General features: G+C 34.6%; 1 protein-coding gene across 4 annotated transcripts in view; it reads right to left on the bottom strand.

Annotated features, from left to right (window-relative positions):
- Positions 1–255: 255 nt before the first annotated feature.
- The window catches only part of LOC123754899 (POU domain, class 6, transcription factor 2), a 1116985-nt gene continuing 1104306 nt past the window's right edge, over positions 256–12934 (bottom strand). For all 4 annotated transcript variants that reach the window (XM_069332920.1, XM_069332921.1, XM_069332922.1 and 1 more), the window contains 2 exons: positions 11941–12077; positions 256–1115 (listed from right to left, as the gene is read on the bottom strand). In XM_069332920.1, coding sequence (XP_069189021.1) covers positions 949–1115; positions 11941–12077 — 304 coding nt within the window. In that variant the 3' untranslated portion in view covers positions 256–948. The remainder of the gene's footprint in view (positions 1116–11940; positions 12078–12934) is intronic.

The following is a 12934-nucleotide window of genomic DNA, read 5'->3' as shown; positions in this document are numbered from 1 at the left end:
TTCCAGGAGCCATATATATATATATATATATATATATATATATATATATATATATATATATATATATATATATATATATATATATATATATATATATATGTATATATATATAATGTATATATATATATATATATATATATATATATATATATATATACATATATATATATATATATATATATATATATGTATATATATATATATATATATATATATATATATATATATATATATATATATATATATATATATAATATGTTGCACAAATATAAACATATCTGTGTAACATTATATTCCAACACCTTAATTAAGAATGGATGTACATCACTTTAACGTCTGACTATTCTATGGAGCCACTAAGTCAGCATTTTACTGTACATTTGAATTCATCAATCAAGGCGAATTTTTAATTTTGCAAGTTTCTTTCCAATTTCTATGGCAATCAAAATCAGTTGCAAATGTTACATATTGTATAATATCATAGTTATTTTATGCTAGCATGAAAACGTTATTTCTCACTTCATATTTCCCAAATTTGTACAAGTATATTTATTTCTTCGACACTTAAATCTCAAACTATATACCTATAAGGCTCATTATTTGCTTACTTTTCCATTTTCTATGATTTGCACACCGAACAGACACTCGAGCATTTGCAGGGTTAGTTTATTTTTCAGATTAGCTGAAGGTCTGAGAGCTTTTGAGACATGCTTGAATGTCACACAAAGATGTTCCATTAGACTGCGGTTCACCACTTGTAACAACGTAATGAAGACAGGGCGAGAGGAGTGCGGGCTGGCTGCTTGACTTTGAGCGTTGTTTCAGTGGTCAAGTTCCAGACTGTCAGAGTCACTGTTATCTCGTTGCTTCAAGGTGGTAAGTGGCGGTGCGTCGGGGCACGTGTGTCACCCTCATAGACCAAGCATCTACTGAACCCTCTGGTGGTATCTAATTTATGCTTGGATGTGTTGGTGGGGGTGGGGGTGGGGCACTGGGGCTGGTCTTAGCCATCATGCGGACGGTGTTCTTGAGCGCTTGACGTTTATTACAAAACCAGATCCTTACCACCTCACGTTCATATCCCAGCTGCTCTGCAAGAGCTGTGATCTCTGCCCCTGAGAAAGTACATCTCTATTAGTCTCATGTTCACTATCTTTATATCACAGACAACCAATTGGCTTCAAGGTAATAAAAGTTATTAAATGACAAATTGAGTGCATAACAAAATCAATTTAATTTAATTAGAAAATAAATTTGAATCTCTGATGTGTTTGAAAAAATATTCTACTCAATATTTTAAGGAATGGGTGGGTTAAATAGATTAATATCAATAAGTCTTGAGAAACAGCTGAAAGTACACAGTTCTTGATACATAACTATTATATGTTATTCGCTATAAACATAATGTAAATTGCAAATTGGTAGCATGTTTTGGCCTTACTAGTACCAGTCATTTTGAAATAATATTTCCAAAGCTCAATAATAATACAGTCTATTCTTCTTTATGTACTTTTTTCACACATTTTCATACTATACGCCACTCAAATGTTTATTCTATAACAGACATCCTCTGCAAGAGTTTCCATGTATACTATGCCTGGCATTAACACTCCAATAATTCCACTCCAATTAATACTCCAGATATTGCTAAATACAGTGATTTAAAAAACTTGCAGTTTATCACTGTTACATACTTCATACATAGAAAGACAATTAAGACGAAGAGGATGATAGATTAACAGAGAAAGGGCAGGGAAGGGAAGAATTGTAAGCCAGGAAAAGGAAAAGCTCGGCAGTTTCGGCAGGGGATACTAATCACACCTTTCCCCCCTCAAATGGCTGCAACAGTGGAACAAGACAACCAGTCTATGACAAGGATAACCAGCAAGACAGCCACAAGCAGCTCCCAAAGCTAACATAAAATATTAAATGAGAGCCTCTCCAACCCAACCAAAAAGGTTACTTACTCACAATGCACCAAGATATTGCCACTCCATCAGTATCCATAACCTTCCCTTTAATATTCATAACATAACAACACTACGTTATACCCAACTTCATTCTCTTCTATGTCATACCCATCCACAAGTCTCCTGTCTCCTACTCCATCATCTTCCAGTATAATCCTCCTTCACTTACCTACTCTCTTCCAAACAGTTTTTCCTACACCAAATCCAAACTAACCTTTGCCTTCTAGAAATCACAGGGTCTCCCCACCTGAAATAGTGAATTCAATTATGGACACTTCACCTTCACAAGGATATTACTGCTTTAGGAGGTGAACACAGAGTGGCAAGAATATCCAAGAACTAAGATATCACACTAGAAATTTTTTGAAGGCCTCAAGACTAACGATAAGGATGATCTCATCGAGGTACTTAAAATATTGCACAAATTAGAAGACCACTTCTTTAGAAGATTCACTGTAACTGAAACAAACCGCAGCAGCTTCAAGATGAATACTCCAGAATGCAGGACTAGGGGAGATAAAAGCAACAGAAGATGCCTTTATATCTACTAGCATAAACCCATGGCAATACACCTGCTTAGGCTGTAAATTTCCAATTCCTGTCGAGGCCACTTGACATGGTGGCCCTCTGGCAAACAATACAGAATAATAATGAAGAGTCTGAGGATCTGATAATGGTCATGGATTGTCAAATAAAGTAAGTGAATCTAAAGAATAGCTGAGCGCAGAAATCTTGATGTGTTAGTAACAGTGCAGATTGAAATGATTACTTATGCCCTATTTATCAGAGATTATCATATAGTATGTTGAGATTATAAGTAAAAGGGGAAGAGGGGGGAGAAAGGAGTGACAATGCTGGTAAAAAACTGGTTTTAATAGCCAAACAAGTACACAGACACACATCATACACTTCATTTCAATGGATGGCAAGAAAATGGTAGTGACAATGATCTACAACCCCAAGAGAATCAAGGAAAACATGAGATAAGAATACAAACATCAAATAAATCCTGAATTATTATCGTATAATAGATAGCAGAGACAGCCAACAGATTGACAACAAATCTACTATTAACTGGAGAATTAAATAATGGTCTAATTGACTCGAGAAGGAAAGAAGGAACATGGAAAGAACGAAGCTACAAGAAATGGAAAAAATAACTTCTGGAAACAACATGTTACAGAGGAAAGGTGGTGGAGACATGGAGAGATCAGCTAGCTGGGCTAGATCTGGTCGTTACATACAATGAAACACAATGAGAGCATCTAACATATGCTCTCTACGGGTTAGTGACTCTGTTTTAGTTTATGAATAATAAGGCAATGAAAGATAAAAAAACAGCAATATCCCATAGTTTTACGGGGCATTGACTGAAGGTAAAATGGAAATTATGGAATAGGGGATACAGTACAAGAAAGCGGTACAGCAAGAACCATAAACAATTAATTTACTAAAGAGACTGATCCGAGGGATAATGTTAGAACAAAGAGAACAGCTGAATTTTGACAAAGAACATCACCTAGAAAAGCAGAATGATGTGTCCATAAGATTGTTAAGTTGGATGAAGAAGTACCTCTAAGAAAGTGAGAGGAAAGACATCACACTGGAGAAAGATAACGAGGGAAGCACCACAAGGGCTAGTGTACTAGAGCCCAACTTGTTCCAAACATTTGACAGAGAACAAGCACAGCAAATAGTTTCATTCACATCAATTTTACTGAAGATGCAAAACTATCGAGAATAATCAGAATAGTGGGCGACTTTGTACAGTGTAAAATGAAGTACCTACACTCCAGAGGTTGTTTGATAAATGGCTACTGGACTTTGAGGATAGGAACATGAATGAGAAGAGACTTACAACAGTATAGACTGAAGGAGACGCATTATTTCAGCTGAAAAAAGGAGAAAACCTGGGAGTATATATACTCACAATTTCAATACCAAAGTCACACACACAGTGTTATATGCAATCTACATGAGACCCAATCTTGAGTATCAGGAATAACATGGATAACCCCTGCACCAAAAAGCATTTTACAAAACAAAAAAAGTCTAGCAGTCGTAATCTGAGCGGACTTTATAGAGAAAACACTGATGTAAATGTACATCAATGAACTAGAGGACAGAAGGGACAGGGAAAGCATAACATAAGGTTCAATGAGGATCTGACAACGTAAACAAAGAAGTAATGTTTAAAGTGAGGAACAACAGAATGAGGAGGTATATATGAAAACTAGTGACTCATATGACACATATATATTTGAATTTCAGTTTAATAATAAACTACAAATGGGTTGAAAACAGAGAAATCACAGTAACGTGATATATATATATCAATGAGAAAATCCACAAAATTAGAGAGAATACACTGGGAATACCCAGCGCATAGATTCGAATCCTCATCACGGCTTCTGTATATTTTCACAATGGTTTGAAACGTATGCCTTTCAAACACACATTACATATTGAAGAGGAGAAATTTACAAATGTCAACGAGATAAAACAGTCTATGACATAATCCTAAACCAATCATCATAGGCACACAGAGTTAGCATCACATCATCAGTATATACTATGGATAGCCTTCAGGTATCGACAAGAATACTTTCAGAATGCTACATGCAGCACACATCTGACCAATACTGTTTTATGCAGTAACACCATGGAACCCCAACAACAAAAGAATATAAAAACACAGATCAAGAAAATACTGAGCTTTGCAACAAGACCACTTTAAGAAATGAGGGCGCTCAGCATCAGGACACTTTAAAAAGGAGAAATAGTTGGGACACGATCCAGAAATATAAAATTGTCAGGGGATAAATATAACAGATTGGTAGAAGACATTTAAGTTCAGCAGCAACATAACTAGAGGGCATAATGGAGGCCAGACAAGCAGATGAACCAAAATGATGCATAGAACACTTTTTTTAGTGGAGTTTTTTTTAAGCAAGTGGAATGACCTAAAAAGTAAAAAGGTTAAAAAAAAGAAGGGAAAAGAGATGATAACTCAGCGCATAGTTATAAAAGCATATATAACAAGAAATTAAAGTAATTGCAGTCATCATGTTATACAACTGGTAGTTGAAAAGCTTAGTCCCATGAGATGAAGCTCAGCCCTGTAAACTCTATTAAGAAAGAATATTCACATACATGCAAACATTCAGTGACATATGAGACAGAAACTTCTAGTTCGTAACTATTTTGCAACTTTGCAAATTTCTGAGATGTTATTTTATAGTGAGTGCATTTCTCATTACAACAATGCTATGTTTTGAAGGTAGAGTAACTCGGGTCACAACTCTAATGACCCTAAACGTATGAAGTCACAGTATAACTCTCATCTGTACAATATGGGTTATATTTCTCAATCCACTTCTCCTAAGCACATCAGCGCTGATTTCATGAGTAATGAAGATACATTTCATAATACTGTAATGCAATATTGATACAATAATGGCACGTTCCTTTCCAACAGAACACCTCGGGTTCATGTTCAATACACAACTAATTTATCACTTCATTTATATTTGTAAATTCACAACAAATATACTGAAGGGAGTAGTTGGAAGCTTCCCCTAAGCAATAACTTTTCATGACCATTTTTTTATACATCTTCAGCTCACTCATATATTATTCCCCTCGCTCGCCTAAACATACACTAAATACAACATATGTATGAAATTCTATCACTTTTGTGCACATATTCCTTCTCGTCTGTTCCTTCTCGATTATTGAACATGTATCGCACTTCAATTGTCTTCACTACACATTATCTTCAATACACACAATCTTGATTCGAGCTATGCCTGGATGAAGATCCACTATACAATCTTCTCCTGGACGTAGAACAAAGTGATGAATACGAAAGTTGGCATGTAATGAGCCTTGAAGGTTTTACCAGAAGCAGAATTTGCATAAGTTTTGAGTCTCTCAGTAGCCCCAGGGGCCAAGGTGCATCTGGTCATAGCATGTAACATCTTCCTGAAGGTTTGCTACCATTATACTAAGTTTGGTTGCACTCAGGTCCATGCATACCTCACAGTCACACTTTTCGTTTTATTTATATAGATTACCTGAAAGGGTATTCGTCGGAACCTGGGATAGTATGTCCTTCCTTCCACCCCTCATATAACCTTTATCTCACCCTTTCCTGCCACTCTCCCATTTCCCCCTTCTCTCACTCACCCCCATTTCCCTACTCTATGCACTCTCCCCTTTCTCCCCCTTCTTCCCCGTCTGGCCTCGAACCTCGAGCAGATGTTTATATTTTAATACAGAATTCATGCTCACCACATTAGGGTGAAGAAATCTAGGGAACCGGCCACCACCTTTCAATAATTAAATGAGGGATCACTTCTTGGTTTTACCTCCCCCCCCCCCTTCTTAACAGGACCAGTAGGACCGACTCCGACCAGCCTATGTACGTCCCGTACCCCCCTGATCATTCACCACGTGACTCTGGATGAGGCTAGCCACAAGCATCTGCAACCCCCCCCCCCCCAACTTTAGACAGGACAAACACACATTCTCTCTTTTTATCTACTGTATATGCACCTTTATCGGAGTAAAGGTGCAACTAGTATTTTTAGTATTTCACATCGTAGGTATCTCACTGACGAGCAATTATATTTGTATAAAATAGAGAAAGACAGAGACAAGGAAAGAAACACAAACAAAAATAGACAGACAATACCTGAATGGATAGATGGATCCATGGATTGATAGAAGGTATATAGATTGATGGATAGATACAAAAAGTAAATGTTTTTGCATGTAACGTGCTCCTTTTGCGCGTTTAACCAAATAATTGTTGGTATAAGTACTAAAATTTTTGGCCGATAGAATGTAAGCAAACATTGTAACGATTGAAAGAGCAAAAGAATCACAAATTCAACATTACATGGCCACATTGCATTACACTGATAACAAACTAAACTTCTAAACTCAACAAACAGCAAAAGTACGTACAAAACAGTTGGTATACAGCACAATAAAATATTGATATGGCCGTCATTCAGCCCTTCTGTCACTCTATTACTTATCAATGTATATCAATATCTCACATATGTTTCTGTGCCTAGAGTTGCATGCAATCATTACCAAACAACAAAATACCCATCAAAACTATATCAATTTGTACATAGACAACATACAGTGCAATAATTTACTAAAAGATCTCAAAATATTAATTTAATAGTCTGGCAAATTGCTTGAATTAATTTAATAACTAATTAATAATTTAACAATTATTTGGTTAAACGCGCAAAAAGAGAACTTCACATGCAAAAACATTCAGTATGCGATCATTCACAAGTTTTGTGTCTAGTCAAAAACAAATAAATAATTGTCACTATGTTACACTGATCAATTTTAATGAAACGTATACTTTTTTACCCCAACTAAATCTTAAATTGTCAGGAACTGTGATAAAGCATTCATAACACTACAAAACCAAAACGAAAATAAAAATAAAAAATATATATAAATTACAAAATCACAAGGCTTCTCAACTTTTTATATATTATGGAAACAAATACAAGACTTTCTCCAAAAGGTTTCACTGTGGCCAAGCAAAAGTGAACACATGAACTAACTTAGTATATGTTGAGTTCTGAAGAAGTGAACCAAAAATTAGGAGCAAGAATTAATCTTGTGCAATAATATGTTTATGGACGGATGGTCGAGCAAAGTCATAACTTGTGAATGATACAAATTCTTTACATAAAATTAATGTGACCCATTAGCTGCTGACACTGATGAAAATGCCCGGCCCAGACACTTCTCTGTATTTCATATGATTGATGAAAAAGAATGATTCACTGTGGAATTTATTGTCATTACTCACACATGTTTTATGTGAGTGACTGAGTGAGAGAGTGGGTATATATGTTTTTAGTATTTTTTTTGTGCCTGCAGGATCGAGCTGTTAGCTAGGGGACCCCGCCTTTCTAATCATCAGTTGCCTATTCTGACTCCAGACTTAGTTTTTCTTTATCATGTCTACTACACACATTTCTCTGTATGTAATACAGAGAACTTATTATTTTCTGTATACATACAATAATATGTATGTATATACATATATAACATATATGTATATGTAAAATAAATATATATATATATATATATATATATATATATATATATATATATATATATATATATATATATATATATATATATATATATATATATATATGACAATGTCAGACCACGGAGGAAAATGAAACAGGAATTTCCTTAAAGTACTTTCGTATATTAATACATCTTCAGAAGGAGTATTAATTAAAATAAACTACTCCTTCTGAAGATGTATTAATATACGAAAGTACTTAAGGAAATTCCTGTTTCATTTTTCCTCCGTGGTCTGACATTGTCACATTTTTAAATCACGTGTTTATTTTCGTGATATACACACATATATATATATATATATATATATATATATATGTGTGTGTGTATGTGTGTGTGTGTGTGTGTGTGTGTGTGTGTGTGTGTGTGTGTGTGTGTGTGTGTGTGTGTGTGTGTGTGTGTCTGTGTGTGTATGTATGTATGACATAGGCGGTAAGAATGCGGCAGCCATAGATCACTAAGAAATATAAATGACCCACACAGGATTTAAACCCACTCCGCTCAGGATCACCCCTTCTATATATATACACACAAGTCCCGATTTGTCTAAAAGCAGTGATTTCCGATATTTTCAAATATTTGTTTTCAATTTGTTTATTTTAATTAATATTAGTATATAATATTAAGAAAATACATTACTGTCTAAGTTATATTAAGCCAGGTTAGGTTAGAATTTATAAAAATTTTATGTTAGTTTTAACTCAAATAAAAAAATCAAATTAAACTTAATTGAAAGCTTTATCATTCCAGAAGAAAATTTTTGAAAAATATATAATTTTGGGAAAGCTTAGCTTATTAGGTAATTTGACCTTTTAGGTACAACATATTAGTTAAATGCTTTAAGAAATATAGCCTGTAACCCAAACTTTCTGTGCAAATTTCATTGAGTCAGAAATGATATCTGGGATGTGTTATCTGCAGTTTTTTAATTACCCCGCCGTCTACCGGCGCATTTTCATGATTGACTTTGTACACGAAAATGTGCATCAGTTCATGGTTTTATGTTAGAGAAACATAAATTTTTATGTTATAGAGAAATATGTGTTTAGACATAATAAGGAAAAATAAATTGGTTAGAAAGGCGGAGTCCAAGAGCTAATTGCTTGATTCTGCATATGCGAAATAGTAAATACTCGTCATCACTGGACTCGCACTTTGTTCCAGCAGACCACGTACCAATGATAGCACTAACTAACGAATGGTGTGGGTTGAGAGATGGGGAAATTGGAGATGAAAATGGGGGAAATATGGATAATAGGGGACGAGGGGGAGGAGAAAATGGGGAAAGTTGAAGATGAAAATGGGGAAGAGGAGGAAAGAAGAGTGAAAATGGGAAAGAGTGAAAATGGGGAAAGAGGGGAAAGAAGAAGTGTGGTTGGGGAGGTGGTTTGAAGGGCAGTCAGGCATGATTATCTGTGATGACTTGAGCAACAGGTGACATTGGATTACTACTTACACAACTTTGTTGCTCGAATATCTTACCAGTCTGGGCATATATTTCGGATTTACATTCAAATCTTTTCTGAAAATTTATCCTAATTCATAATGTGAATCTCTTTAGTAAATAATCCGTCCATGCATCAGAGACTTTTTTCTCAATACAGTATTTAATCAGGTATTTTCTTATCTTAAACCTAAAGAATTTGATCCAATTGTAGTTTGCTTTATTTTTCTTAGTATATTGACCTTATTATATCACATGTAACATCACATGTAACATGTAATTGCTGTTGAATCTTGAGTCTCAATCGTTTTTATTGGAATATCCGAAGATGCCGCTGACTGTAGCATATCTCTGATACTACAATATAGTGCAAACAACAGAAGTTCCAGAACGAAGCCTTTGGGCACTCCACTTGCATCGACGTGTCTCTCCGACTTCAACTCCATTTACGCTAGACATCGTTTCCTTCTAAATAATCATGCAGTAACCCAATCCACAAATTCCATGTCCTAATCCAGGTTAGGCTAATTCTCCCAATCCCATACGAATCTACCTATCGAATGAATCATTTATTCACTGCTTAAGTAGTTTTTACCAGTCTACCTGGTAAAACTGTTTTTTTACCAGTTTACCAATTTTTATTATTTATTATAAGCATTGCAAGGGATTCTGTACACGCTCCCATAATAGTTATCATGTGAATTTGAAATCAATAATTTTTTATATAAATAATTCTAAATTCAACGCTGGTATTAATTATTTTAAGATATTTTAAATTTCATTAAGGTTTTCATGAAACAGAAAACTAATGGCATTTTTATTAAATAAGGATATAATAAGCACGGAATTTGTAATCTAATTTAGCTCCATTTATTCCCTTCTCAATTGTGAGCCACAATACTTTCAACACATTACTTGCCTTCGTGATATGCGATGGAAAAAAACGAGTATAAAAAGCTGAAGTTACCTTGTTATAAAAAGTATTACTGTAAGGGCCATGCTATGGACGGTACAGTAAGGGTCATGCTATATATTATATATATATATATATATATATATATATATATATATATATATATATATATATATATATATATAATACATATTTACATACATATAATCATGTTATATATATTATATATATATACATATAATATATATATACATATATATATATATATATATATATATATATATATATATATATATATATATATATATATATATATATGTAGAGAGAGAGAGAGAGAGAGAGAGAGAGAGAGAGAGAGAGAGAGAGAGAGAGAGAGAGAGAGAGAGAGAGAGAGAGAGAGAGAGAGAGAGAGAGAGAGAGAGAGAGAGAAATATTGAATAGCATACAATGACTTTATAACTAAATTCTTATAGATTCGGTACAAGGTACAATTGGGTAGATACTAAGTGATAACTATGCTGGAGTGCTACTTTAGACACGTGATCATGATTTATATATAAATAACTTTAACATACCAAAAAGTTCTCTATCTAGAGAATAGTTGCAAAGAATGTAGTAGTTTACACAGAAGAAAATATTAATGAAACCCCATGAATCCTCTGTGATGATACTAAAATAGTAATATGGCATTAAATGCAGCGCGCTAGCCGCTTCCATTTAGTGTTCCTTAAACTGCAAGACAATAACACTTTCATGAATGACTGACAACAGTGTGATAAACGAATTGATAATATATCTTGTACATTAGCAAGGTAATTCTAGCTCGGAAGATATTGAAGGGGAAGTAATGTGACTATAGATTCTATATATTTTACAGTCCCCATGGCGCAGTGGTAAAGCACTCGCCCGGCGCTTCGCGAGTGCTTCGGTCTGGGTTCGTATCCTGGCCGTGAAAGATGACTGGGCGGCACTCCTTAACTGTAGCCCTGTTCACCCAGCAGTGAATGGGTACCTGGTTGTTAAAGTATTTGGCGGGTCGTATTTCGGGGAAAATTAAGATTAAGGACCTGCCCCCGAAACGCTATGCGTGCTAGTGGCTTTACAAAAATGTAAAAATTCTTGTATATATATATATATATATATATATATATATATATATATATATATATATATATATATATATATATATATATATATATATATATATATACATATATATACATATATATATATATATATATACATATATATATATATATATATATATATATATATATATATATATATATATATATATATATATATAAAAGATTAACATTAAAATAACAGAAGTGGTTTCGATTTAGCTGCAAATCATCATGTCTGTGATGGCCCAGTGGCGTCAATAACCAGTATGAGTCCCGTAAGTATGAAGTAGATGTAATGGAAAAGAATTAAGAGAGCTTCTTAATGACCTACTTGAGGCTCTTAGGACCTACCAGAAGGGTGCGTATTTCTCTCGAAATGCGCGTTCAGGACCTCCAGTGCTTGCGGGGTGAAGCTCGTACGACGTTTTCTCTTCTTCGTTGGCTCTGTGCCCATAAATTCCGTCAGGGTGTGCTGGCCGTTCTTGTACCTGCCGGAGGAGGAGCTTTTCAGTTACACAGGTGAGAACGGTAAGAAAGTGGGAAACACGAAGGAAAGGAAAAAGAGGTGCGGATCAACTCTCATATATGAACAAGATGAGTACCAGACTAGTGCGAAATCATGTGGATGATAAAATATTTACTTCTTGTTAGTCATTTCTGGACGTTAATTGTGAAAATTAAATTCAGCAATGTTGAATATAATGCAGAAATATTAAGAAGCTGTGGACTGGGCGTGCATGATAGACAATCTAACAGCTACTCATATAATTCACAAATAAATAGTTGATTATATAAATATAAGCAGTATATTTATTCTACAATTGAAAGGCTTGGATTAATTTTGATAATTACGTGTATAGTGAATGTGTATGTGATTTAGATGCATTTGTGTGTGTGTGTGTGTGTGTGTGTGTGTGTGTGTGTGTGTGTGTGTGTGTGTGTGTGTGTGTGTGTGTGTGTGTGTGTGTGTGTGTGTGTGTGTGTGTGCCACAAAGGAGAGTGGGAAGGGCCTTCACTCATTCATCACTTAATATTAAAAATATTTATATATCTACACACACCATAAAAAACAACAATGAACAGTGGTAATCAATACAGAATGAATAGCTAAGCTCTCATATTTAAAACTATTCTCTGAATGAATATATATTATGCATTTGTCAAAAATTTAGCAGGAAAATAACTAATTTAGATATCCAGAAATAATAACAATACTTCATGCTTTGAAATGTTTTCCTAACACATTTTCAGATATAAACCTAGGAGGAATAAGGGGGTGTGGGAGATGGTAGACGGTGAGGCGGAGGTGAACAAGGTGGGAGGCCTCAGCGGTACACTCCCACGG

Source organism: Procambarus clarkii, chromosome 28 (assembly GCF_040958095.1).
Source record: "Procambarus clarkii isolate CNS0578487 chromosome 28, FALCON_Pclarkii_2.0, whole genome shotgun sequence".
Lineage (NCBI taxonomy): Eukaryota > Metazoa > Arthropoda > Malacostraca > Decapoda > Cambaridae > Procambarus > Procambarus clarkii.
The sequence above is the reverse complement of the archived record's forward strand: the minus strand, read 5'-3'. Positions and strand labels throughout refer to the sequence as shown.